Source organism: Adiantum capillus-veneris, chromosome 2 (assembly GCF_014529385.1).
Source record: "Adiantum capillus-veneris isolate H3 chromosome 2, ASM1452938v2, whole genome shotgun sequence".
Lineage (NCBI taxonomy): Eukaryota > Viridiplantae > Streptophyta > Polypodiopsida > Polypodiales > Pteridaceae > Adiantum > Adiantum capillus-veneris.
Window position 1 is genome coordinate 143,452,487 of NC_140932.1, and position 26,226 is coordinate 143,478,712.

Sequence of the window (26,226 nt, forward strand, 5' to 3'; positions counted from 1 at the left end):
TGTATACACCAAGTTTATTGTGGTTATACACCCTATCTATATACCCTAAGCATTGGGTCATGCTAGGAGCTCCAAGTTGTAGCTTTAAACTTTAACAATGATATAGAAAAGCGTTAAACTAGCTCTTCATTGGATTGTCTTTTGAGAGTTTCTAAATGCCTTCTCCTCCCTCCTACATAAGATGTCACTATTGATAGTTAGATGGAGCACTACATTAGAGATGTGGAGGATGATCAAATTTGATAAAGAAGCATCAAAGACAACATACTTTGTACTACATTGTGGATGCATAAAGAATGTTTTCACCTTGAGCAAGGGACGAGGAGAAGAGGGCCACCAAAATTGGGCATTGCCTCTTCTTGGTCGCAACAACGCACAGATCACATACTAGTATGTGAAAGATGCATTGAAAGAAGTCAAGAAGAAACTAACAAAGATCTGCCTAACAATACGGTACATGTTTGCCCGGACAAAAACTTCAAATATTAGAAGTGGTGGTTGGTCCAATGGAACAATCCACTGTAGCACTTCACAAGGCCCAAGACACGTGACATGAATCTTACTGGTGAAGGTTTGGGTTGGCATTCTAATACAATCAACATGAAAGGGACGTCATGTGAGATGAACCCATTGACAAGCTAAGACAAAAGAAGATTTTCACATGAAAAGCTAGGTGAAATCAGTGTAGGAAACAATAAAGATCAAATGTACGCCTAACTCTTTTCTTCTCCAAGGCTTCTTCTAGAAAGCAAAAAAGCCAGAAAAGGGTGTGAGAGTTTGCATGAATGTGAAGCTGAAAGCAATGATCAAATGCAGCAATTTGAAAAAAAAACGCAGGCATGCGCGCACACCATTTCCTTCAACAGTACACTCCGCACACTTGTTTGCCCTGCAGCATCTTTAATGGAGATCAATCTCAAATCCATGGCAATTGATGTAACTTTTCTTTCGGAGCTCACTATTCCAGTGTAGGATTTTCAACGCAGACAACCATGGTGGGTGGCCCGCTCCATCATTGCACTGTGCATGACCAACGGCAGCAGAGAATAATTGATGAAAGTGGTGGCAACATCTTGAATGAACCTCTTCAAACATTTACATACAGTCACTGCATGAATACCTTCAACACTTTCTCATTCTTCCCTGAAGGCCCAAGACTATTCTGAAATTTTAGTGCACATGCATGTAAAATATAAACAAGAGCAGAGGCAGACGTTGCAAGCATATGAATAAATCTGAACTTTGCACCATACAAGTCAATAGCATAAAGCTCAGGTTAACCAATTGAATGCCACATCATCAAATCACATGGCAGCATAAACCTCTGGTTAGCTGATTTGATGACACATCATCATCTCACTGGGCATCTCTTAACCCTTGCAATGGCCTGCCCTCTTATCCAACAAAGACCTTTCATTTTAATATAGGAGTAACTATATATAGCTAGTGCAGGGAACCAATTCCGCTTTATTTTCTCTCCCCAGCTTCTGGCTAAAGACTCAGGTGGAGAGTGTAATATAAACAAACCAGTCATAATGAGCTGTCGTAACATTATCTCTACCATTTCCATCTTTAATAGTAACCTAGGATTCCAGAAACTTTGTTGAGATGGTTGATACCTGCGATGCAAGATGAACATTTTTATTGTGGTAGAGATAATGACGGCAGCCAAGTCAGGTATCCCTCCTTAGCTGCACAGATGGCCGCTCTGCATTGAATTGCTGCCAGCTGTCACTTTCAACTGGAGTAGGGCATAAGGCAGCCTTGAAATAACCCTTAATAATAGTTCACGCATTCAAATACTGGGAATGAGATGCAGCCAAAAGAGCTGCCCCTATACCAGACCCATCTTTTGACAGTTCCACGGTGACATTTGCGGCCATCTCTTCACCTAACAGGTTTGCAACTGTTTCTTGAAGGTACTTTCTAAATTTGGGATAATGCTCATAAAGGCCTCCATCCATGGCCACCATGGTTCGCCTTCCTTTTCCTTGGTCACCCTTCAACCTGCCACCTGTAGTACTTCCATCCCTACCTATCTTTTTCAGTATACCGACAATGCCTGCAGAAGCCAGCCGAGCTCCTCGTTCAGCAACGAGGTCACACAACTCCACCACTATTTTTCTGACTTTAAGAGGTGTGTTCACAATCTGCCAGGCAACAAGACAATCACGTGCCAAATTTGTCACGTCAAATATGCACAGGAAAAAATATACAGTGAAATTTGGCCAAAGGAATAAACCTACCCCCAAGACAGATTTTAGAATTCTTGCAACCTCCCGCAAATCTGCTGTCTCGTCTTGATGCATGGTCGAAATATCGGGTGTTCTGCAGACAATCAACACCTGATTGAATACTTGGTACAGAAAAGAGAGGCATATGGGCTATGCATGCATGATGCAGTATCTGAACCTTCATAATCTGGCAAGTAAAAATGACTATTGAAAGAATTTGATTAGAAGTTAGCCAACTGAAAACGGTACCCTTCAACAGCTGGCTTTTAGCATGCTCTGTTCTCTTAAATTCTAATATTACTGTTTTTTCATTTTCTTAACGTCAATTCATCTGATACCTGAAATGAGCTTGTTATTGCTAATTTTCAGGTTGCTGTTACTCTAATACAATTATCTATGTCATCTACTACCCTACTGGTTCATCTTTATGTTTATTCATTTCTGCTCCAGATTCCACATCTCTTCTCACTTACCATCACTAAGAGAGGCTATCCACCGCTTTCAATAAAAGAGTCAAAGACCGCTTTTGATCTTTGCCCCTCCACACTTTGCGAATTCCAATCACCACTCTAGACCCGCAAGGCAGGATCTCATATTGCACAAGGTTTCGCTGGTAATAATTAAAAAATATATAAATATTGTGGGTTGCAGACAATTGGACTGCAGAATCTCGCCATCGTGAGTCCCTCTACACTCCTCCTCCACTGCCCATCATCGTCCCTCAACTGCTTCAGGTGCTCACATCTTGCTCGATTCCCTACAATAAAGATTTTCCCTCCTGCTTCGTCCCTGCCTCAAGCCTCCTGCTGCTTCGTCCCCGTCTCGGCTTCTTGCTCTGCCTCCGCCTCCTATTTGCCCCCCCCGGCCCCCCTCTTTCTAATTTTCATTCCTTTCAATGCCGATGCAGTATTCTCGCTGATTCACTCTTGCTTTCTTTTTTTGAAATGGGTACAACCTACTCGTTACAACCTAAAATCATCAAGAGAAACGCAAGCAGAGGTATAGACTAATGGAAGTTGAAAATGAACTGGATGTTACTAATGATGAGATGAAAGAAGAATCAACTCTTTATAGAAAGCATAATGTAAACATCTTGGTAATTATCTCTTGAGTTTTTGCCTATAACAATACCGTACATTCATCTACGGAGAAAGCTCCTTTGGAGATTCTTTATGGTAAGCCTTTGCTTCCACTGATCCTTTTAACTAAGGATAAGATATTTGCAGCCGATGAGTCTGTCCGAGATATGGACACTGTTCATGGGCAAGTTAAGAGAGCAACATTATGCTCTTAGGAAAAACATAAGAAAGCTACGGACAAGAACAAAAGGAACTTAGATTTGACAGTCGGTCAATTGGTCTTACTCAAGTTTGAGAAGGCGAGACTACACAAACAACCAACTCATTAGGGGAAGGTGGTAAAACTTTCCAACCATTACTGTGGGCCGTTTAAAATAATTGATCAAGTGAACGATGTGACATTCCGATTACAGCTACCGCCTCATTGGAGGATCCATAATGCTTTCCATGTTAGTTTACGCCGACCATGTGTGGGACTGCCTCCAAGTCAGCCTATTGCTCACGAACCCCCTGAGGTTGAGGAAACAGAAGCGATAGTCCGACCGAAGCAAATCATTCATCATCAAGAGCAGCCACTTAAGTATGGAAAGATTACACGGGGGTATTTGGTAAAGTTCAAGAATTATCCTACTTTGGATGCTCAATGGATGACCAAGAAGGAATTAGCACCTTATCACGAGATTCTAGAGGGATATGTACAAGCACTACATTTGAGGAAAATTGTTTAGAAGCCAAGGGGATATTGCTAAACTAAGTATTTTCTTATTTTTTGAGTACTTTCTATTCAATGAAATGAGGATATTTAAATGTGTGCACTTGATCTGGTAAGTTAGGAACTGCAGATCTACAAGAACTGATAAAAGCCATGAGGAGCGGACATCTCTGATGTGTCATATGATGGGTGACATTAAGCATCCCGAAGCATCTGTTCCGTAAATTTGATGGGAGAGACCGGGTAGCAGATAATTCTGATGCGTCACAAGATGGGGGACGGGAGCATCGAATAGAAAATATTTCGTAGGTCTAAGGAGGAAATCCGAACTGGGTAAGAATTACGGGTAAAGATGCAAGCACATGAATAAAGATAAATCCTGAGAAGCTTTGAATAAAAGCACGATGTTTTTAGTGCTTTCTAAGAAAGCAGATGCTTTCCCAGGAGGAAATCCATGTCTGCATTGCATCTGTGCATGAAGTTGCATCCACGGTGTCACAAAGTGATGGTGTGGCATGGCCTAAGGGACAAAGGGTGTCTGAAACACTTTGGAAGAAGCAGAAGAAGTTTTACCAACTTGCACATTATGGCTGTGGCCGGAAAGGGTTAGGTTTAAAACCTAACCTATCCCAATTTATGGAACCAGGCTGAGGGGCCTAAAACCTTTTTAATAAAGCAAACCCCAAAATTGCGTGACGCGGCAAGCTGTACAGAGGGCGATGTTGTAACTTATAAGAGCACAATGTTCTCGCGACCACAGCGGGTTGCATAGAGGAGCTATTGACAATCATACATGCTCTTACTCGGTGGTGTCATTTTCTACGTGGAGTAGACTTCACAATGTTCATCAATCACCAAAGTTTAAGATACTTCTTGTCCCAGAAGCAGCTTTCAGAGAAGCAAATAAGATGGCCAAACATTTTGTCACAGTTTCATTTTCAGACATTCCACATTAAGGAAAAGAAGAACTTGGTGGCACACACGATGTCTCAGAAGCCACAGATATCGGCTATTACAACGATACACAATCAGAGCTTTGAGGATATGGTCGATTAGTACGCCGCAGATCCAGACTTTGCAAACATCTTTGACCGGTTTGCAGAGTGGGGAGACAGTTGCAGGCCATGCCAAGCTCTAAAGGAAGTTTATTTAATGCAAAGACAATGTTGTGTGTTACTCAAGGGTTGAGGAACAAGGTTTTAACACAGTGCCATAGTCCAGCTTTTGTTGGGCATGGAGGCATCGAAAGCACCTTGAAAGGTCTGGAGAAATATTTCTATCGGCCACAGCTCAAAAAGGATGTGAACGAGTTTGTTCGCAGTTGTTTCGTGTGTCAAAAGGACACAAGGCACCTAGTCTCCTACAACCTTTACCCATTCATAACCAATTTTGGTAGAGTATAGCAATGGACTTCTTTTTTATCTTCTTAAGACTCAGAGTGGGCATGATGGCATTTGGACAGTCATCGACCAATTAAAAAAACAAGCTCACTTTATTCCGGTAAAAGACAGTTAAAGCTGACCGTTTGGCTAAGTTGTTTGTCACGAAGATTTTTTGACTACATGGTATACTTGAATCTATAGTATCACATAGAGATCCCTGCTTCACGAGTTTTTTTTGGGATCAATCTGAAAGAATATACGCACACAACTTCAATTCTCGTCCTCGTTTCATCCACAGACAGATGCGCAGTCGGAGATAGCCAATTCAATGGTCTTAGACTTGTTAAAGTCATACATCTCTAATCAGAAGACTCAGTGGGAAAAAATTTTGCCCTTGGTGGAGTTTGCTTACAATAACACAATTTATACGTCTACGGGAAAGGCACCATTTGAGATTATGGAGTGTTCAAGAAGGTTCAACTTATTCTAAGCAACACAAGATCTGGACAATGCCTTTGCCAAGGTGCAGAAGGCTTTGGAGAATTCTCAAGCACGGCATAAGAAGACAGCAGACAAGCATCAACATGACTTGCAGTTGTAACTGCTTTTCATGGCCAATGGGGCTTTAAATATGTGGCAAGGGCTCATTCTCTGGCATGCTTTTGCGCGAAGGTGCAGAGACATGATGCCACAGTTGTACTAAGATGAAGCAATATAAAGAAATACCAAAAGGGGCACCAAGGTTTGGGGCCGGTGCTCTCTTGGGGTGGAACTCCGCCACTCCGTGTCTCATGTGTCGTGCATCTCTTTGAGTTCAGTTATTATTGAAGTGCTAAAAGTTTGTCTTGTCAGTTCCCTCCCAATGGCATACTCCACAGATACTAGAGCTTTACTTTGAAGCTTTTGGTTTAGCACCGACTATTCCAAGAGTTACCAATGAATCAGCATGTTGAATCTTGTGTGGTGCGGACTGCACAAGAGGGGAGTTACTCCGCTCCTTTGTCATAGGTTACCTCGATGGAATAGTGTCATTGATTCTTTGAGATTTCAGGGATACTAAGTGGTTGACAATATTCTACTACTTTGGATGATATTCCTAACGTAATGACTTGGTTTGCAGTATTCTGCTAAATGACATTATGAAGTACTTTAAATGGGATTCCTAAAATAGATATGTTATATGTGCTCTCTCATGTGTGTATTGTTTGAGTGCGTGTCTGCAAGACGAAATGACTGCAACATTTTGTTATAGTCACTTGAGGGGTGATGTGGATGTGATAGTAACGAGATTTAGTAGATCAAGACATTCAAGAAAAGATCAGCACGGCTTGGATGTGATTGATATATAAGTTACAATGATCATGATTCTCATCTACGATCTCAACGGGGACAGTGATGTGAATGTCCAATAATTGTTGTCTTTGTGTAAGTGTTGAATGCATGTGGTCTAGCACGTCCGTACTTAAGAGTCAGTGTCTGTTGAACTAGTTTTTGTCGTATGTCTGATTTGTAGGCGTAATCGAGGGCCATTACAATTCTTTCAAGAGGGGGGTATGTCACAAAGTGATGACATGGCATGGTCTATAGGACAAAGCCCGGACAGAGGGTGTCTGAAACACTTTGGAAGAAGCAGAAGAAGTTTTACCAACTTGCAGATTATGGCGGAGTGCCCAGAAAGTGTTAGGTTTACAAACCTAACCTATCCGAACTTATGGAACCCGGCCGAGGGGCCTAAAACCTTTCTAATAAAGCAAGACCCCCATATTGCGTAGACGATGCTGACGTGCCAGGCTGTACGGACGCCCACATTTTGCAACAAAAATTGCGGAGGCATGATAACATGTCAGTAGTGTACGGACAGCCCATGGGGAGCCAGCAGCCTTTAGAACTGCAGTTTTTCACGAAACTCCTCTTGAGTTTGGCCAAGGGCCTTTATAAGTGTGCCAAGGGCCTCACTTCTGCTCAAGTTTGCATGGGAGCGTTGAGAGGAGGACCCTCCAACATTATCCTTTGAGAATCATAAGAATAAAGAAATATCCAGAAGGGACACTAATCTTTGGGCAGGTGCGGAAGTCCATAAATATCGAGAAGGAACGCTAGTCTTTGGGCCGTTGCGTCTAGGTGCGGAACTTCATCGTGCCGTATCATCTCTCCTCTTCTCTCTCCCTCGACTTTAAGTTCTAGTAAGTTGTTTCCAGTTTCTCTCACGTGTGTTGCTGTAGATATTCAGCTTGGAATGTTCAAGTTTATTACACAGGGATGCCTCGAGAGTGCTGTGTAAGCATTAGTTTTCAGCTCAGAAGTATTCACTAAGGTGTTTGAACAGGTTCACACTTATTTAAATAAGTGACTGACTGTCCACTTAATAAGTAAGCATAATAAAAGAGTGTGCCCCCTTGCTGGCTTAAAACAACATGCAAGCAGTCTCTCTCTCTCTCTCTCTCTCTCTCTCTCTCTCTCTCTCTCTCTCTCTCTGTGCTGCTCGTGTCAGTCCCTCCTGCTCGCGCCACCTTCCCCCCTGCGTACCCTGGTGGCTGTTGCTGCCGCCATCTCCTCGCGACAGTCTGCTGCTGTCGCGCTGTTCTTCTGCCGCACCTGACGTGTAGACTGCTGGTTCACGCGCTGCTGCTGCTGTTTCCCCTGCACGCTGTTGGCTGTCTGGTAGAAGCCCGCCAACACCTTGCCACCCCCCCCCCCCCCCCCCGGTCGCGCAGGTTTTTTTTCAAAAAACAGAGTTTCAAACGGATTTCTCAACCCTGCAGAAAAATAGGAATTGCAAGAAAAATTCAAAATTTAAAAAAATTCAAAAATTTACAGAATTTACAGAAATTTTAGAACTTACAGAAATTGCAGAATTGGCAATTGCAGAAAGCGGGACTTTGTTTTGATTTGCTGAAATTGCAGGAAATGCAAAACGTATGCCATGTATGCTTAAAGTGGGAAAACATGTATGCATAGTGTGATGCGTGTAGTGTGGTCTCCTACTACCATCGCAAATTTCCCTCTCGTTTTTTGCGGCGACCAAGCATGAGGAAACAAAATGATAAGCCCGACCCCTTAGAAGATGCAGTTTAAAAGTGCAAAGAAGAAATGACCGAAACCATTAACAAGATCAACCGCAACTTATTGGGCACAATAAAAATGCTCGACGAGCGCGTGTTGGCCCAAGAAAGCAAGATAACTACCTAGGAAGATCGTGTGACGGCCCAAGACGAAGAGATTGCGTCACTCAAGAGGGAGCTCGCTGAGCTCAGCACAATCACGAAATACACTTGAAGAGGGAGAATTGCAACCTTCAGTAATAGAAGAGCTCAACACGATCAAAGAGCAAGTGCGAGCCATCAAAGAGGGGGAAGAGAAGCACAAAGAAATGACGACCTCTTGGGTGGACGTTATTACAGCAGATGAGGCCGAGAAATGGATTGCCAAGAAAGGGAAAAGCAAGCAAACAACGTCTACACCCACCATAATTAACCTGACACTAGAAGAGGAGCAAAGAAGGCGTGTGCGCTCTCTACATGTGAGAATTTGCGGCCTTAAAGACAAAGATAATGTGGACGAAGAGGTAAAAGAACTCATGGCTTTGATGGGGGTTCATGAGCCGATGCACTCAAGAGCTTGGAGAGTGGGCAACAAGAAAAATGAGAGCAAGGGGGAAACCTCGAAAGAAAGGGCACTCATCCTTCATTTTTCCTCCATGGAAGGGAAGGACTTTTTGAAGAAGAGACCAACTCTTAAGAAAACGGCCATCTTTCTAGGGGATGACCTTACCCTCTCACAGATAGCTCATATGCAGGAGGTAATGCCAGAGATTAGAGCGGCAAGGGAAAAAGGTAAGATTGCTTTTTACCGAGATGGAAGAGTGGTGATATTGGAGCGACGCTCCACATGACGGTGTGAGACCTATGGGACCACACTCAAAGTTGCTACTGGAATTGTAATAGATCTATGCGTCTTGATGTGGGTGCTTTTGAGGAAAGTTTTAGTGGGAGAGACATTATCTTCTACTCTGAGACACATCACGCCCCTGGGCAGTCTATGCCTCACATTAGCGGATACAGATGGGAGAGTCGAGACCGCCTGTAGACAAGAGACACGATCAGAGCACAGAGGGCGGGGCTCAGGAGGAGTGGCAGTGTTATTCAGGGAGGATTTGCAGCCATTGATACATATAGCTCGCAGGGATGAGCAAGCTAGGTACATGTGGGTGAGATTGAGAGCAGAGACGGGCAGATATCTTTACATTGCTATTTGCTACTTCCCCTCGAGTACGTCAGTGTATGCACCACCCAGAGGACAATCCCCCTTTACTATTTTGGATGATGACATCTGGGAGTTCTCTAGAGATAGTGACATCATCATTCGAGGGGACTTCAATGCTACGACTGCCCATCATCAGACAGTTTTTTATGATACTTCAGAGGAGATGCTGAGAAAGTTGGTTGTTGCAGAGCGGGCCTATCCAAACTATCACAGGCTGGGGAACATACTGAGTATGGACGACACTTGATAGACATGGGGACTGCACATGGATTGGTCATCTTGAATGGCCTACAGAGATTTCCCGCTGCAAGGGGTTTTGCATTCTTTCCACACAGACATGGAGCTAGCACAGTGGATTATGTCATGGCACAACCGAGTCTCATCTCTAGTATCCAGGATCTCATGGTTGGACCCCGACTTGTTGGTGTGGCAGTGGATCATGCTCTTGTGTCGCTGACCATCTCTTTCCAATTTAGTGTAGCACACACGCCACAGGCAGCAGCCCCTACTCGCTACACCTTCATGCGGGAGACGGACTCTATATCTACATAGATGGGATCTACAGACGCCTGTGTACAGAAGAGCAAGGGCAACCTTTGCAGGAGCTTACTACTATACTAACACAGACGTTACATGATGCAGCAGCAAAGGCATACCCACACACCCAACCTGAGCAGAGACGCCGTTCTGGGAGCATGCCTCAGAACAGCTGGTATGATGAGGAATGCCGCGAGACTAGAGCTAGACTTCAGAGGGAGGTACTTTTGGGGAACATCACTCACAGACAGTCACAGATTGACTTCGGACGCCTAGTGCAGCGGAAGAAGAAGGCATTTTTGGCTCGCCTAGAGCAGGATCTATACCAGCTATTCTTGAGTCAGCACTCACGTGAGGCATGGCGGCTCTTTCATGAGCCCCCCCCCCCCCCCCCCCCCCCCCCCCCCCGTGCCATTACCTCTACAAAGGCCTGGGGCCAGTACGCGTCATCTCTGTACACAGTTCCTTGACAGCCGCCCCTTTCCGACCCCCCCGATCCATGCCCCCTGTCACGAGGACGTGGCAGTTATTAACCATGTCACAAAGATGTGGCAACTGCTAACCTTGGTTGTTGGTTTCTTTCCAATGGGGTTTATTTTATTTGTTTTGAGACCCTCTTTTTGAAGTAGCAAACGGTCGGACATTGTATGGCCAATGTGAACGGTAGTTTCACCCGCAGACGGGAAGTGGTCGGCACTGGAATTCGTATGGTAAGAGGATGTCTAGGCTCAGAGCAAGATCATATAGGTCCCCCCGTCGCACTTAGCAACTTGGTGGATACTAGGAAGTGAACTCAATAAAGGCATAAAGTCAAGGTGGGATCACCAACAGAAAGTATCCGACAGTTGGGCCACATTGCACTTTTGGATGCGGTCCCAATGAGGATAGATGGTCAGATGACCAGTGGGAGCCCAACGGAAGCATCTCCTAAAATTTAAGAAACTGCTATTTTGGGCCGTCAAATGTGTTCGCGTCATTACCTCCGGTATGACTAGGGAAACATTTTAGAACTCTACCGCGAAGTCAACTAAGGCGTCGGTTGGAATATTTTTAAGCGGCGAACCCGAAACGGGAAAATGCTTGTAAATGCGCACGGGAAAATGCTTGTAAATGCGCCAAGTGGCACATTTCTGTGCACTTGCCTCACAAGGAAGAAAGGGCGCTGAATTTTAAGCTGGGAGAGGCTCTTTTTGCAAACTGTCACAGGTTAAGAGCTATGGAGTGCTTCCTTTCCCTCTCATGTACAGTGTGGTGCTAGGAGTGATGCCTTGCACACTACACACTGCTCTCTCTCTCCCCTACGTGCAGTTATGTGATGCCCCACAAGAGGGCTCCTCATTTGACTGATGTACAGCTGTGTGGGTTCATGCTTTTGTGCTGAGGCAAGAGCCTCCTTGAGCAGGAACAGGGGTAGCTAGCTGCTACTCCATAGCAGGCACTGGTGAGGGTCATAACCTCACCATACAAGTGCAAAATCAGCGGTGTGTATGCGCTGTAATTTTACTGTTTTTCAGCCATACGGATGCCAGAACCTTTGGGAATCGTGCCCCACTGGCAGAGGACAGTTAGGGGACTGTTTGGGGCTGAAAACAGGGCAAAAACCAGTAAATACAGCGTGCTGAATTTACTGTTTTTGGGCAGGAATCAGAGGGTATACGCCAGTAGAAGCGAGTTCCAGCAGGGGAATTGGTTTCGCGCAAGTTTAGGGGCTGTTATGCTGCCGAAATTTGGCCAAACAGGCGGTATCTAGTGGGATACAGTCAAAGGATTCCCAGGACTCTTCTTTGTACTTTACCCTCCTAAGGAATAAAGAAATACCGAAAGGGGCGCCAATTTTGGGGCCTACAGGTTGTCGGCGTCTGCTCGGAGCATTCTAGCTTCCGAGCCGTGTGTGTGATTAAGTGTTAATTCCCGTTACAGGTCTCCTTTGCAAAGTGCTCTGTGTGTGTGTCTAAAGTAAAGAATTTCGGGTGAAAGCCAACGCCTACCGCCCTACGGGCCGGTTACACCCCACACATGTGCTTTTTTCACCGCTGAGATGGTGAGGAAGGCCATTGACAGGATGAGGACAAGGAGAGCATATGATCATGAAGGCTTAGTGGCTGAGCACTTCGTGCATGCCAGAGATCTACTAGCAAAGCTCCTGGCAGTTATGTTTAACCATGCCATGCGTGAGGGCTTGCCTGATACTTGGAGCCTATCTACTATTGTACCTATCTTCAAGTCAAGAGACCCTATGGAGCCTGGGAATTATCGCACTATCATGATCGGACACACATTGGCACGATTGTACACACCATTCTTGAGCAGCAGTTGTGTAGATGGGGAGAGAGGGAGGGGATACGCACAGCCGGGCAGGCAGGGTTTAGGAGAGGTTTTTCTACTCTTGACCGTATCTTGACACTCAAGAGCCATCATTGAGGAGGGAAGATCACATAGGAGACGGATCTTTTGTAGCTTTGTGGACTTCCGCAACGCGTTTGACATAGTACCCAGAGCTAGATTGATGCGCAGATTAGAGGAGATGGGAGTACCCACAGAGCTCATTTGGGGGTCATGGCAGTATGTAGGTCAGTAGTGGGGCATGTATGCACCTCAGAGGGCCTAACTACAGCGGTTCACTCCACTATTGGGGTGAAGCCGGGTTGCCCGCTCTCTCCTACTCTATTTGGTATGTATGTGGATGAGGGTTCTGACTACATTGAGAGAGATGTTGATAGAGGTGCACAGCTGGCAAGGACATGGATCCACTATTGTTATATGATGATGATATTGTGTTGATCTCCGACTCTCCGGAGGGGATGCAACGTCACTTGGATGCTTTGCATAGGTTTGTCCATGAAAGTGGTTTGTCTGTCAACCTTGGTAAAACCAAGGTCATGGTATTTAATACCACCCCAAAGTGGATCAGGAGGTCAGCGCCCGCATTCACATATGGCCAGGACTATACATATGCTTACACTTACCTTGGAGTGGTTTTTAGTGGACCAGCATTTTCATTGAGGAGAGCAGAAGAGACTACATTGACCAGAGCCCATGCAGCATTGGGTACATTGGAGAGGATGTATTCACATGTTCAGTTTCAAGAGCCTCAGACGACGCTCTGACTCTTTCACACTTTGGTGGCTTCTGCATTGCTCTATGGAGCTGAGATTTGGGGACCTTCATTGGACCATCACGGGAGGACACTGATATTTGGGGACCTTCATTGGACCATCACGGGAGGACACGTCGCACTGATGGATGGGGGACATGGAGACGCCTCTAGTCTCTATGATCTCGGGGCTCATTAGAGCCAAGGTGTCAATACCACATGCCATTATCCGAGCAGAGCTAGCTGCCTCCCCACTAGTGGTTGAGGTGCTCACCAGATCTGTCTCTTTCATACACCGCATGTGGGGACTTCTCGGAGACGGATATGCCCGCCTTGCACTTGAGTCCTCTCGACAGTTAGCCACGCAGGGAGATACAGCATGCTGGTATGGGGAGATGACATCATGGTTTCAGGCGCATGGGTCCAGCATAGACAGACTGCCCCCCTTCCAGTACTCACTGGATGCACAGTCCGAGATCACCAGGCTCATCCGCCAGGACCTGACTCGGCTAGACACCAGGAGGACATGGATACGGCCAGCACACGAGCTGGGCACGAAGATGGCTTTCTACAGAGAGCATCTTCTCCAGCTTACGGAGGACGGTTTTGTGACGAGGCCCAGATACATGGACACCCATTTGTCTCATGGGATACGATGTGCTATTGACCAGATAGGCACGTCTTTACACCAGCTGCGGATAGAGACTGGGAGATAAAGCCAAGAACCAGCAAAGGCCAGGACATGCTTCCTGTGTGACATGGAGCCTGAGACAGAGCTGCACTACACATGCCACTGCCCCGTCTACTACGAGATACGTGGCGACTTCCACTGCTTGTTCAAAGAGGGCTTCGGACCACTCTCCAGAGTCATGCGGTACGAAGATCAGAGATGCTTGGGTCTATTTTTGCTCGAGTTGCGCAGACACAGAGAGAGCCTCATGAGGGGAGAGGCTAGCTAGTCTCAGAGACGGATCACAGACTTCTTTAGAGTAGACATTGGACACCCGGAGGAGCTACTACCACAGGAGAGCTCGTCGCCTCACACCAGAGGCACACTGACCGACCGAGCGACCGAGCTTAAAAGGGATGCCAAAAGCAGAGCCCCAAAAGCTTAAACTCAAAAGCAATTGGTTCCCAATCCGACATTAGTGAGATCCGGTGTGGATCTCGATGCGATTGCTAAACACGTTGCCGAGAGATCATGGCTCGAGATCTCGATGGACTTTATGTGATTTGATTTGAATGTGATGTAGATGTTCAGTGACTGTCGTCTTTGTGCAAGTGTTGGATTTGTGTCGTCTAGTGCGTCAATACTTAGAGTCAGTGTCTACTGAACTGGTTTATGGTTTATGTCTGATTTTGCAAGCGTAATCGAGGACAATTATAGTTCTTTCAAGAGGGGGATATGTCACAAAGTGATAACGTGGCATGACCACTCGGACAATTGCCATGGCAGATAAAAATGACTATAAGTTGTCCCAACCTATGGGGGTTCCCTCCAATGGGGCCCATGGGGACGCAAAGAGGTTAAAGCAAAGTTGCTGACGTGGCAATTTCGTGAATTACAATGACATGGCATGCTGTACGGCAGGCCCGTAAATTGCGGTTGGCTGGCTGATGTGGCAAGTTGTACTGTGCACATGAGACCGACACCCAGTAGGCCCCAAAATTGGAGCCCCTTTCGGTATTACTTTATTCAATTAACAGTTGACGATCCGTACACTTAGGCCTAACTGTCACAAAGCTGTCCAAACATGGCGAGGGCTGAAAATGCAGGTTTTCGACCTGATTTCGGCAGCATAACGGCACCAGAATCCCTGTAGAGCAAAAACATCTGTCTAAGACGGATTCCCTCACAATTCAGAAGCTTTCTCGTGAGCTGTAACAGAATTTCAGCATGCTGTAATTCTCTGTTTTTCTGTTGTTGGGTGCCCAAAACCCTCCCAAGGCTTTCACGGAGCTCCCCTAGCCTTGCAGTTTAGGTGCGAAACCCTAAACCTGCAGGAAAAACACAGCAAGCTGTAATTCTCTATTTCCGATCGTTTTTAGCAGAGCGAACACGCCTACGCATGTCCCAAGGGCTCTCACACGCAATGGGACAGTTCCCCTATGAATTGGACTAGTTTTCACCGGAGAAAACTCTCCAAACTCGCAATCTTTCGCGATGGAATTGTGCGTACTTGTGGGAAATTAGCAATTAGCTAATCCGGCTCCTGTTCAGAAGGCTCTTGCCTTGGCAAAAGCGCATAAACCCCAAGAACTGCACATATTCATCTGAGTAGCTCAACTAGTGGGGCATTACCATATGTGCCAAAGAGGGGAGAGAGAGATGCACAAGAGCAAATCACCGCGCTCCATGAGACAGAGGAGAAGGCAAGCTTTCCATTAAAGCTGTAGACCTGCGCCCACTACTCACACACACACTGTAGGTCACTTGTGAAGGTCAAATCAGCCCCCACCCTCATTTGGGCGCCTCCTCTTGCTGAGGTGTCCTGCAGGTTGCTCTCCTTCTGCCAAGTGTCCAATTTACCCCTTTGAGTTAATTCTCTAGTTCCCACTTACTTATAAAGTTGTGACTTTTCGGGTGCCCAAATGTCATTTGGGGCACACAGGCTTCCATACTCATCAGAATTCAGTGCTAACTTGCCCGACCAATGCCAGACTGACCGACCTAGACTCCCCATGTGAGAAACCCCTTCGGCCGCAGCCGTTTCACACTTGCCATGCAATGTCCATTTGCACCTTTTCAAGGGTTCCGGGGAAAACAAGTCAAAAGAAAATAAATAAAAATATGTAGTACATATTTAAAGAAGGCAACAGAAAAAATACACCTCCTGGTCACAGCTCTGCTTTGGGCATCCCTTGTACAGTTTATAAGAACCCTTGGGGCCTTGCTCTGCAGGGCATCTCGGCGCAGAGTCTGAGAGCAAAGGTCCCTCCAGAGTTGTACTTTGCAATGATTAAAGATAAAGAAATACGGAAAGAGGCGCCAGACTTTGGGGTGAATACCTCTCGGCACGGAACTCCGCCAAGCAGTGTCGACTCTCTCTCTCTCTCTCTCTCTCTCTCTCTCTCTCTCTCTCTCTCTCTCTCTCTCTCTCTCTCTCTCTCTCTCTCTCTCTCTCTCTTTCTTTTTTTTTTTGAAAAAATCAGGGCTGTATTATTACTGAGTACAAGATAATCCCCAGCGGATGCCAAAACAGCCTATCACGTGGGGTGTACAAGCTGAATGTAAGGTTAAGAGCCACTATAGTGACAACTCGACTAGAATAATCTCATGGTGGTCTGTATGATGAGTGGAGGAGGAACCACTGAGGAGGCGCATAATGCCATGTAATCTCTCTCTCTCTCTCTCTCTCTCTCTCTCTCTCTCTCTTCTCTCTCTCTCTCTCTCTCTCTTATATATATATATATATATATATATATATATATTAAAGTTCAGTAATTTTGAGATTTATGTTCCTATGTTGCTATTGATTTCTCGCTTGGAGTGTCCATGCCTGTTACATTTCTTGGGAAGTTTCCCCTTTAGGCGGCTAAGGACCAAGGCAATCAAGCTTCCCTGCAGGAAGTTTCCACTTAAAGCAGCTAAGCACCAAGGGCGGTTAAGCTTCCCCGCAAGAAGTTTCCTAGGAAGCTTTACCTCGAGGCGATTAAGCATCAAGATGGATTAAGCTTCCTTTGTCACGTGCACATCTAACCCATGTGCATGTGGACAAGCTACTTCATGATGGTTAGATGTGCACGTGGACAAGCTACTTCATGACAAGGGTTCAGTTCAGCTTAGGAAGTGTTCTAGCACCTTCGTGAGTGTTCGCAGGCCGTGTATGTCCAGGCACTTAGAGTAGTTGCATTTTCTCTGGTTGCACACAGCATGATCATCAGATTACAGTCAGTACCCATCAGGAGCATTTTACAATGCATAGAACCCATTTTCCCTATTTTAGCCATTTTTCACTTATTATTATTAAGTGACTTTGTTGGGAAACTGGGTAGGGCAAATTGGCTAAGGATATATATAAGAAAACTAGCGCTAGCACTTTCTGGCAGAAGAGGCAACAGGAGTCCAACTCACAAGCACCTTCTCGGTTGGACCAGCAGATCCCTAGCGTTTTCAGCCATAAGGAAGCCTAGCGTTTCAGCAATTGTAGATCAGCCCCAGCGTTTTGCAGATTGCAGATCAGCATGGCGTTACCAGTTCCCAACAGTTAGCCTAGCATTTTTCATCAGATCAGCCCTAGCGTTTTTGCAAACCATAGATCAGCCTAGCATTTTTGCAATTGCACATCTACATCAGCGTTTTGCAGATTCCCGGCGACAGAAAGTAGCGTTTTCAATTTTCAACAGTCAAACTCCGTACCGCAGCCCCCAAACCTCGAAGATCTTAACTTTCCGCAACAGATCCTCGCGGCACGGTCAGATTAGCCGCGTTTGCAGATTCAGCCCGCTATTTGGTGTGAGCGCAAGGCCGCCAAGGGGTGCGCCCGTGGGAAAGAGAAGAGCTCGGATAAGGAAGATCCTTCTCTAACACAGATTGCAAGCTAAAGAAGAACCTCAAGAACTCAAGAAAGCGATTGCTCTTGCACAAGAGATGAAGCACAATAAGGGAAATCCCAAGGAGAACAAGTCGTCTCAAAGTACCTCTCAGACTTCTCAAAACCCTCGAAACGGTAAGACCGGTAAGAATGGTAACTCTTCTAACCAATCTTCCTCTAGTCTCTCATAAAAGAAATCACACAATGAATCTAAGGGTAAAGCTAACACAATTGCTAAACCTAAGCTCACTCCATATGAAAAAGCAGCACAAGAAATTTTATGAGGACATATCACGTCAAAAGAACAAGGCATTTATTCTAACGAAGGTCGATGTTATCATTGTCACATCAAGGGTCATATAAAGAAAACATGTCCTAAGATTGAATCTAACGATCCTAAAGAACCCACAAAACCAACATCCTCTGTTAATGCCATAAATGAGAACACGAGTGTGACCCATCTCATGATTCTCCCATTGATGAGTCTCTCATTAAGTGTTATGGTCAAGTGAAGGGTCAGCGTTTTGTCATATTGTTTGCTCCAGGCAGTATGCATGATGTGATTAGTGACTCTCTTGTCAAAAGAGCCCGCTTGAAGGTTAGCAAGACATCTCCTTTCGAGGTGTGGGGCTTCGCTCCCGGTATGGACTCTCTCATTACACGAGAGTGCCTTGATGTGTTGTTCACTATTCATCTAGCATCCTTCCGCAAAAAATTTGTAGTATCTCCTCTTTCAGGATGTAGTCTCTATCTTGGCCGAATCCACGTGCACTCCTGCTGCTGAGACAAAGTGTCCCAAAAAGTCTCTGATGCAGATGATCTCTGTGTTCTGCCTTATTCTTGGAGAAATAATGATATCATCAAAGAAAGTGCCAACAAATAGCCTGTACTCTCGAAAAATCCCGTCCATCATCCGGTTAAATGTCGCAGGAGCATTGGTTAAGCCAAAAGGCATCACCAAAAACTCAAATAATCCAAAAGTAGTCCGGAAGGCTGTCTTGTAGACGTCTCCTGTCGCGATTCAGATCTGATGATATCCACTCTTCAAATCAATCCTGCTAAAGCACGAGGATCCCTGTAACCTGTCGAGTATATCATCGATCCTAGGAATCGGAAATCTGTTCTTGATGGTGATTTTGTTGAGAGCTCTATAATCAATGCACATTCTCCAAGATCCGTCTTTTTTCAAATCCAACAAAAGTGGAGAGCAATACGGTGAAGTACTATGCTGGACAAGACCCTTTTCCAAGAGGTCTTTCATTGGGTTCATAATCTTTTCATTCTGTACTCGGCTCACACAATAAGGTGGCCGGTTCGGTGGCGTGCTTCCAGGCATCAGGTCAATGGTCTGATCTTCAGGCCCTCTAAAAAGCAATCGGCATGAGTGTGGAGAAAAATCTTGGCGTTCTTCTGATCAGGTCAAAACATATTCAACCTTTATCCATCGTTCAGTTCTCTCCCAAAAGAATGAGTAAAGAAATTGAAGTTCATCAAGTACAATTCTCTGAGACCTTCATTTATCAAAGTCGCTTTCTCGGCCCGGTAGTCAACCACGGCGTAGTTCTTGTGGTACCAAGGGATCCTGAGTAGAACGTCACTCACGTGCCCTGAACACCCCTGTCATTGCAAATGAAGTTTGCCAATGCTTGGTGTAATGGCAACATCCCATCCGGGTGCCAGTCGAACTACCACTGCCTGTGGCGTCAGTCTGTCAGGCGTAATTCCAAATCGAGTCGCCAATTCCAAGTGAAAAGAAGTTGCCTTGGCTCCTTCAAAAGAGCTTCCTGATCCTTCACTTTGCCGCAAAAGCGGCAAAGTTTGTACTTTCATTCATTAGATTCAGTGCAGGTCCCACGCCATGTGGTACCAGTTCTGCTTTTCTATCTGCCACGTTCTTCAGCTGCTCTCGAACTCTCAGGCCTGTCATCGTCTTTATCATTCTGTTCTTTCTGTGCCTTTTTAGGGCACTTCGCGGGGATATGTCCCTGTTCCCCGCATCCAAAGCACTTCCCCTCTCTGATGAAGCAAGCTCTCTCCTCGGGAGTAAGCTTGGGTCGTGCATCCTTTTTCTCTGAGTTGCTCTTTTCCTTTCTACTTTCATTCCCAGAAGTCTGTTCGGCTCGTTGTGTCATGGCCTCATCTATGAGGTAGGTCAGACTGCCAGAGTGAATGGCAAAGGCCCGCTTCGCATGACTCATCAACTCCTGAATAGAAGCTGACTTCTATTCCAAGCAGTGATCTCAGATCTCTGTAGGTAGACCCAAGGTGAACAGCTCAATCTGTTCTCTGAACGAGATCTTCTTGAATGAGGAGGCGGGTAGAAAAGAGCTCCAGAATCTTTCACAATAAGCATTGATTGTATCTTTCTTGGTCATCCGAAGATGGTTCCAGGCAGCTCGTATATCTCGTTCATATTCTTGCGTCAACCAAGAAGAAATAAAAAGCTTTTCAAATTTCAGCCATTTAACTGGCGCAGTCTTGTTTAAAAGAAGCGTGGACCACCAAGTACGAGCATTCCCCTTAAGGTAAGAGGTAGCTCTCCAAATCTTGAAGTGCTTTGAATAGCGTCCTCCCGCGAAAGCAATGTCAAACTGTTGTATAAAAGACAAAGCCTTCAAAGCATCTAAGTATCCTGAAAAGGTATCAAACTTGATCGAGTGGCCGCCTTCCTTAAACTCTCGGACTTTCTTGCTTTTATCTTCGAGAAAGTCATACTGGTTGGCTTTGTAAAAATTCTTCTTGTTCGCATAGAAGTTTCCATCATCAGAATCTAAGCTGTCTGTAGACGAGTCCTCAGTAGAACTGTCAGTCTCTGGGCAAGATTTAGTCTTCTTTGCCTTTTTCTTGCCCTTTCCGAAGCTTTCTTTCTTGCTTCGCTTTTTACCTTTTCTGTCTTCTTCGCTCGAATCTGAAGAGCTAGAAGAACTGTCAGAAGAAGAAGAAGAAGAAGAAGAACTAGGTACTCCTTCAAATCGAACACGCTTCTGCTGTTTCTTTGCCTTGTCAAATGTCGGCTGACGACCCAAATATCCCGGGAAGTCAGTGCTTTTCTTCTGCTTTTTTCCCTGCTTTTTGCCGTGCTTTTTGGCTTTCTTTTGCGCGTCAAAAAGCTGAGCATCCGTGCATCAACCACCTCTTGTAATTCCTTCTCTGAATACTGTTTGTGATCAGAAAGTTTCTTGAGAGTGGGTTTCAGTGGTGGTGTAATGGTTTTCTACCACTGTTCATGCACTTCCTGAAAAGAAGTCTTGCTCATATATTTTGCCTACTTCGGATCCTTCGCAAAACTGAGCATCATCTTTGTTGCATCGCCGATCAATTGATGACGCTTCATCTCTCTTTGCTCCGCCTGAGTAGGCCGAGGCGGGCCATACTCTCTGTCAGAATCTTCGTTGTGATCCCTACCCGCATCTCCAGATGCAGAGGGAGTCGACTGATCCTTGCGTGAAGCCATAGGTGCCGCGGAAAAAAAAATTGGGGATCGGATTTCCCGTAGAAGAGAAATCGGCCATGCTCTGATACCACTGTAACAGACTTCGACACTCCAAGTCAAGAATCAATCGCGACAGCACCAAATAACCACTTCAAAACAATTCAAAGATCACAATAGATTTGAACTAGCCCGACGGAGTTCCGTGCCTAGAGATATTGGCCCAAAAGACCGGCGCCCCTTTCGGTATTTCTTTATGTATTAATCAATCATCAAAGTACAAGAGAGCAGTTAGGGTTTCACTCTCAGACTCTGCGTCCAGATGCTCTGAGAAGTGAGGCCCTCACCACATATTTAAATGTTACAAGGGATGCCCAAAAGCTAGCAAAAACAGATTCTCTCTCTCTCTCTCAATGAGAGTAAAAATAAAGCAATTCAACTCTCTCTCTCTCATCTAATTCTTTTCGTAGCAAAAAGCCAAAAGTTGGGATTTTGTGTCGCTCAAAAATAATTATTTATAAAAAAAAAATCCACCTCCGCGATTTTCGAAAATTAGGGTTTTTGGCATAATTTAGTTTTGCAGGAATTTTAGGGTTTCTGCTGTCGATAGCCACGTCATCACTTTGTGACAGTTCCCTTTTCATAGGCATGCCATATTGTACGATGAACACGATTCACTCATGAATGAGCACAGATATATGCGGATTACTCATGAAAAGATGAAATGTTTGCATTCAAGGAATTCACATTCCATGTCTCTTCCTTGGCATGACACAATATCCGAAAGAGCACAAGAAGGATTGAGCATCAAGCATCGGCATTTCCATTGTGATTTGCCACAGTTGATAGATTTAGATCAGAAAGACAAGTTTCGATTCCAATTTTTATGTGTGTTTGATGAACGGTTTGGCACTCCGTCTCCTTGTTCATCTACATTGCATGAACAGTCTTTAAAAAAGAATAGAAAAGAATAGAATTTTTCCACTCACTTTACATGGAAAGGGTATGTTCATGTTTTCGGGTTGGAAGTGGTTTCAGGAATTTTCCTCCTCAGAGATTTTTGAAGAAGGTAGATCCACGACTATAGCCGAAGTTGGAGCTTTCACGCAGCCACAGATGACTTTGTGTCGCTTTCGGCGCGGCCCAAAGAAGCAAGCGTTTCAGACCTTTATGAAGTTCAAGTATTGCACGACCCACCCATCAGAGTGGGCCGGTGAAGAGTCCTTTCCAAAATTCATCCAGATGCTGTTGGCGATCTCCCTCGACGCCATACAGTTCGGTACCAGTACCTCACTTTAAAAAGGAGGGGATGTCACGTGCACATCTAACCCTATGTGCATGTGGACAAGCTACTTCATGACAAGGGTTTAGTTCAGCTTAGGAAGTGTTCTGGCACCTTTGTGAATCTGTTCGTAGGCCGTGCATGTCCAGGCACTTAAGAGTAGTTGCATTTCCTCTGGTTGCACATAGCATGATCATCAGATTACAGTCAGTACCCATCAGGAGCATTTTACAGTGCATAGAACCCATTTTCCCTATTTTAGCCATTTTTCACTTATTATCATTAAGTGACTTTGTTGGGAAACTGGGTAGGGCAAATTGGCTAAGGATATATATAAGAAAACTAGCGCTAGCACTTTCTGTCAGAAGAAGCAGCAGGAGTCCAACTCATAGGCACCTTCTCAGCAAACCAGCAGAATCCCTAGCGTTTTCAGCCATCAAGAAGCCTAGCGTTTCTAGATTTCGAGATGCTCCGAGGGCTTTGGCCTTCATACAGCAATTTGACATAGCTTTCTCTGGAGGGCATTTGAAACGAACACAGGGAGTGGATCTCCCGGCTACACGGACCGCCTACACACGCGTTGGACGAACCACCCGACCATAGCCACCATCCGGCAGCTCCCCCGTGCTGGGGCCAACGTCCGAGGACGTAGGCATGCACCTGTAAGACCGAGCGTCCCATACCACCCGGCCTCACCTCCTCGAGGTGACCTCGCGGGCTAACCACTGGCACTCTGCCAGTGGGGGTCGATGAATGCAAATGAGGCCAAGGCCTCTGTAACAAACTGCTGACGTGTCAAAGCCCTGAAGAAGGGGGCCAACTTGCAGATGTCGACCAAGGTGCCTAAACCCTAAGAAGAACAAGTAACAGAAGAACAAGTCCTACCAACTTATGGGGACCCGTCCGATGGGGCCTTAAGTGACATAAAGGATTAAAATAAAGCAAGACCCGCACACACGCAAAAACTGATGGCGTGGCAGATTTCCAAAAATTGTGTTGGCATGATGACGTGGCAGGCTGTACAGATTTCCGTGTTTTGCGATGGCTGATGACGTGACAGCTGTACGGATTTTCGTGATTTACGTTGGCAGCTTTTTGGCTTTGCTTTTGGACCAGATGCTTTTGAGTTTGAAGGCTTTTCGCTGTAAACTGCTTGTGGGACCTACGGCCTTTAAATATGAGGTTAGGGCTCATTCTCTGGCATGCTTCCTGAAGAAGGTGCACGGTTTGGAGTATCGGCTTCTACTGTGTTGATGCAATATAAAGAAATACCGAAAGGGGCGCCAGGGTTTGGGGCCAATACTCTCTGGGGTAGAATTCCACCACTCCGTGTCGCGTCTCGTCTCCCTCTCTCTCAATTCAGTTGTTATTGAAGTGCTAAAAGTATGTTCGGTCTATTCTTTTCCATTGGCACGTGGTATCCGTCTTGTGGCAGCCTCCCTTTTATAATAATGGCCGGCCACCCTACCCGTCCGCCCAAACACTGGACGCCCATCCCGACGACGTCTGGGCTAGATCCCCTCTCTTGTGAGCGGGACATAACATACTTCCCCCCTTAAGAACCATTGATGTCCTCATCAATGAAGTGGGGATACTGAGCTTTCAAAGCTCTAACTGGTTCCCAAGTAGCAAACCTTTCAGATTGACCCTTCCATTTAATTAAGTACTCGTCATAAGCCTTTTGGCACGAATGACGAGTACGATGATCTAAAACTGCCTCTGGTTCTCGAGGAATACACTCAGTTTGCATATCTTGCCATACATTTTTCTCGATAGGCACAACGACGTTAGCTTCGCCTAATTTTTCTTTAAGGCGGCTGACATGAAACACTGGATGTACATTAACATCCGAAGGAAGAGCCAGTTTATAGGCAACTTGGCCAATTTTCTTTGTGATCAAGAACGGACCACAATATCTAGCCGAAAGCTTATAATGCTTTCCCGTTCGCATAGTCTTGGAATCCTTGGGTATCTTCAGATAGACTCATTGTCCCACATCTAGAGTCCTTGGAGATCTCTTTTGATTAGCATAAGTAGTGACTCGATCAGGAGGCGTTCTTATACTATCCTTAGCCGGTTCGAGCAGCATTTCTTGCATGTCATACAGGAAATCATGAGCTTGGCATTCCTTAACTTTTTCTAAGCCAATAGCAATTGGGGATTTAGGCTCAAATCCATACATCAGCATGAATGGGCTAAATCCAGTAGCAAAATGTTTGCTACTATTGTAGGCAAACTCTAACTGTGGAAGATACCTTTCCCGATCAGACTACCTGTGAGAGACATAGGCTCTCATCATGTCCTCTAACGTCTGATTTATCCTCTCAGTTTGTCCGTCAGACTCAAGATGGTCAGAAGATGACATACTCAACTTCGTCTGAAGATGCACAAACACATCTCGCCAAAATCGACAAGTGAACTTAGTATCTCGATCACTGACAATATCCTCTCGCAAACCATACAGCTTATAAAGCTGATCAACAAATAAAACCGCCAACTCATGGCTTTTTGCTATCGACTTCGTTGGTAAAAACTTCGCCATTTTTGTGAGTCTATCAACCACAACCCAAATGGCATCATTGCCCCAACTAGTATTTGGCAAATCAACGATGAAGTCCATAGAAATACTCTGCCACTTGGCATCTGGGATTTCCAATGGATGTAGTAAGCCAGCTTTCCGAAGGCGTTCTACCTTATTGACCTGACACTGAGCGCATCATCTCTTCACATAACTCTCTATGTAAGAGCGCATCCTTGGCCAATAGAAATATCGCTTGACCAAAGACAAAGTTCTTTGAATGCCTGGGTGCCGAGCACTAGGAACAGCGTGGCATTCGCACAAAATCCTTTGTCGAACCTCATCGATTTCCGGCACGTAGACTTTACCATTTGTGAACAATAGTTCACCTCTAATGGTATATTGTCGTTGTCTCGTCTCTCCAGTACGACTCACTTGGGTCTCCGGATCACCCAAGCATGTACGCGAGTCATGCCCCGCTTCGACCTCGTTCCATATCTTGCCAAAATGGCCATCGGAACGACATAGCCCTCGGAGAGAGATAAACGTGTCGAAATTTTCAGACATAAACAAGGCATTAACCTCAGGAATCCGGGTGAGTGCATCAGCAACTCAATTGCTGGATCCTTTTCTATAACCGATCTCAAAGTCAAACTCTTGCATAAGCTCAACCCATCTAGCCTTCCGGCCTCTAGATCACCCTGATCACAGATATAGCGCAAGGAATGATGATTTGTCCATGCAACAAACGTAGAGCCATACAAGTAGTGCCGCCGTTTCCTCAAGGCGTGGACTACGGCGTAAAGCTCCTTCTCATACGTCGGATAACGCAGCTCAACGTCAAAAAGCTTCTTGCTTTCAAACGCAACAGGACATCCATCCTGGTATAATGCCGCACCAATGGCATAATCACTAGCATCTGTTTCAATCACAAATCGTTTGCTAGGATCCACAATGTGCAATATTGGCGCAGTAGTCACCAAGTGCTTTAGTATCCGAAAGCTCTCGTTGAGACGCTCATTCCAGACAACAGGGGGGTTACCTTTACGATGAGGACCCGAAGTCTTCAGCCCTTTCACCCCTCCTTTTAAAAGTTGCGTAAACGGAGCAGCAACTTTAGAATAATCCTTGATAAACTTGCAAAAGTATCCAGTAAAGCT

At 45.4% G+C, this 26,226-nt stretch overlaps 1 protein-coding gene across 1 annotated transcript in view; it reads right to left on the bottom strand.

Moving 5' to 3' along the window:
• Positions 1–1,211: 1,211 nt before the first annotated feature.
• Positions 1,212–26,226, bottom strand: part of LOC147463781 (hexokinase-1-like) — a 35,529-nt gene continuing 10,514 nt past the window's right edge. Inside the window, exons 8-9 of the mRNA XM_086490881.1 lie at positions 2,247–2,328; positions 1,212–2,150 (exon numbers count right to left, since the gene is read on the bottom strand). Of these exons, the coding sequence (XP_086347007.1) occupies positions 1,788–2,150; positions 2,247–2,328 (445 nt within the window). The 3' untranslated portion in view covers positions 1,212–1,787. The remainder of the gene's footprint in view (positions 2,151–2,246; positions 2,329–26,226) is intronic.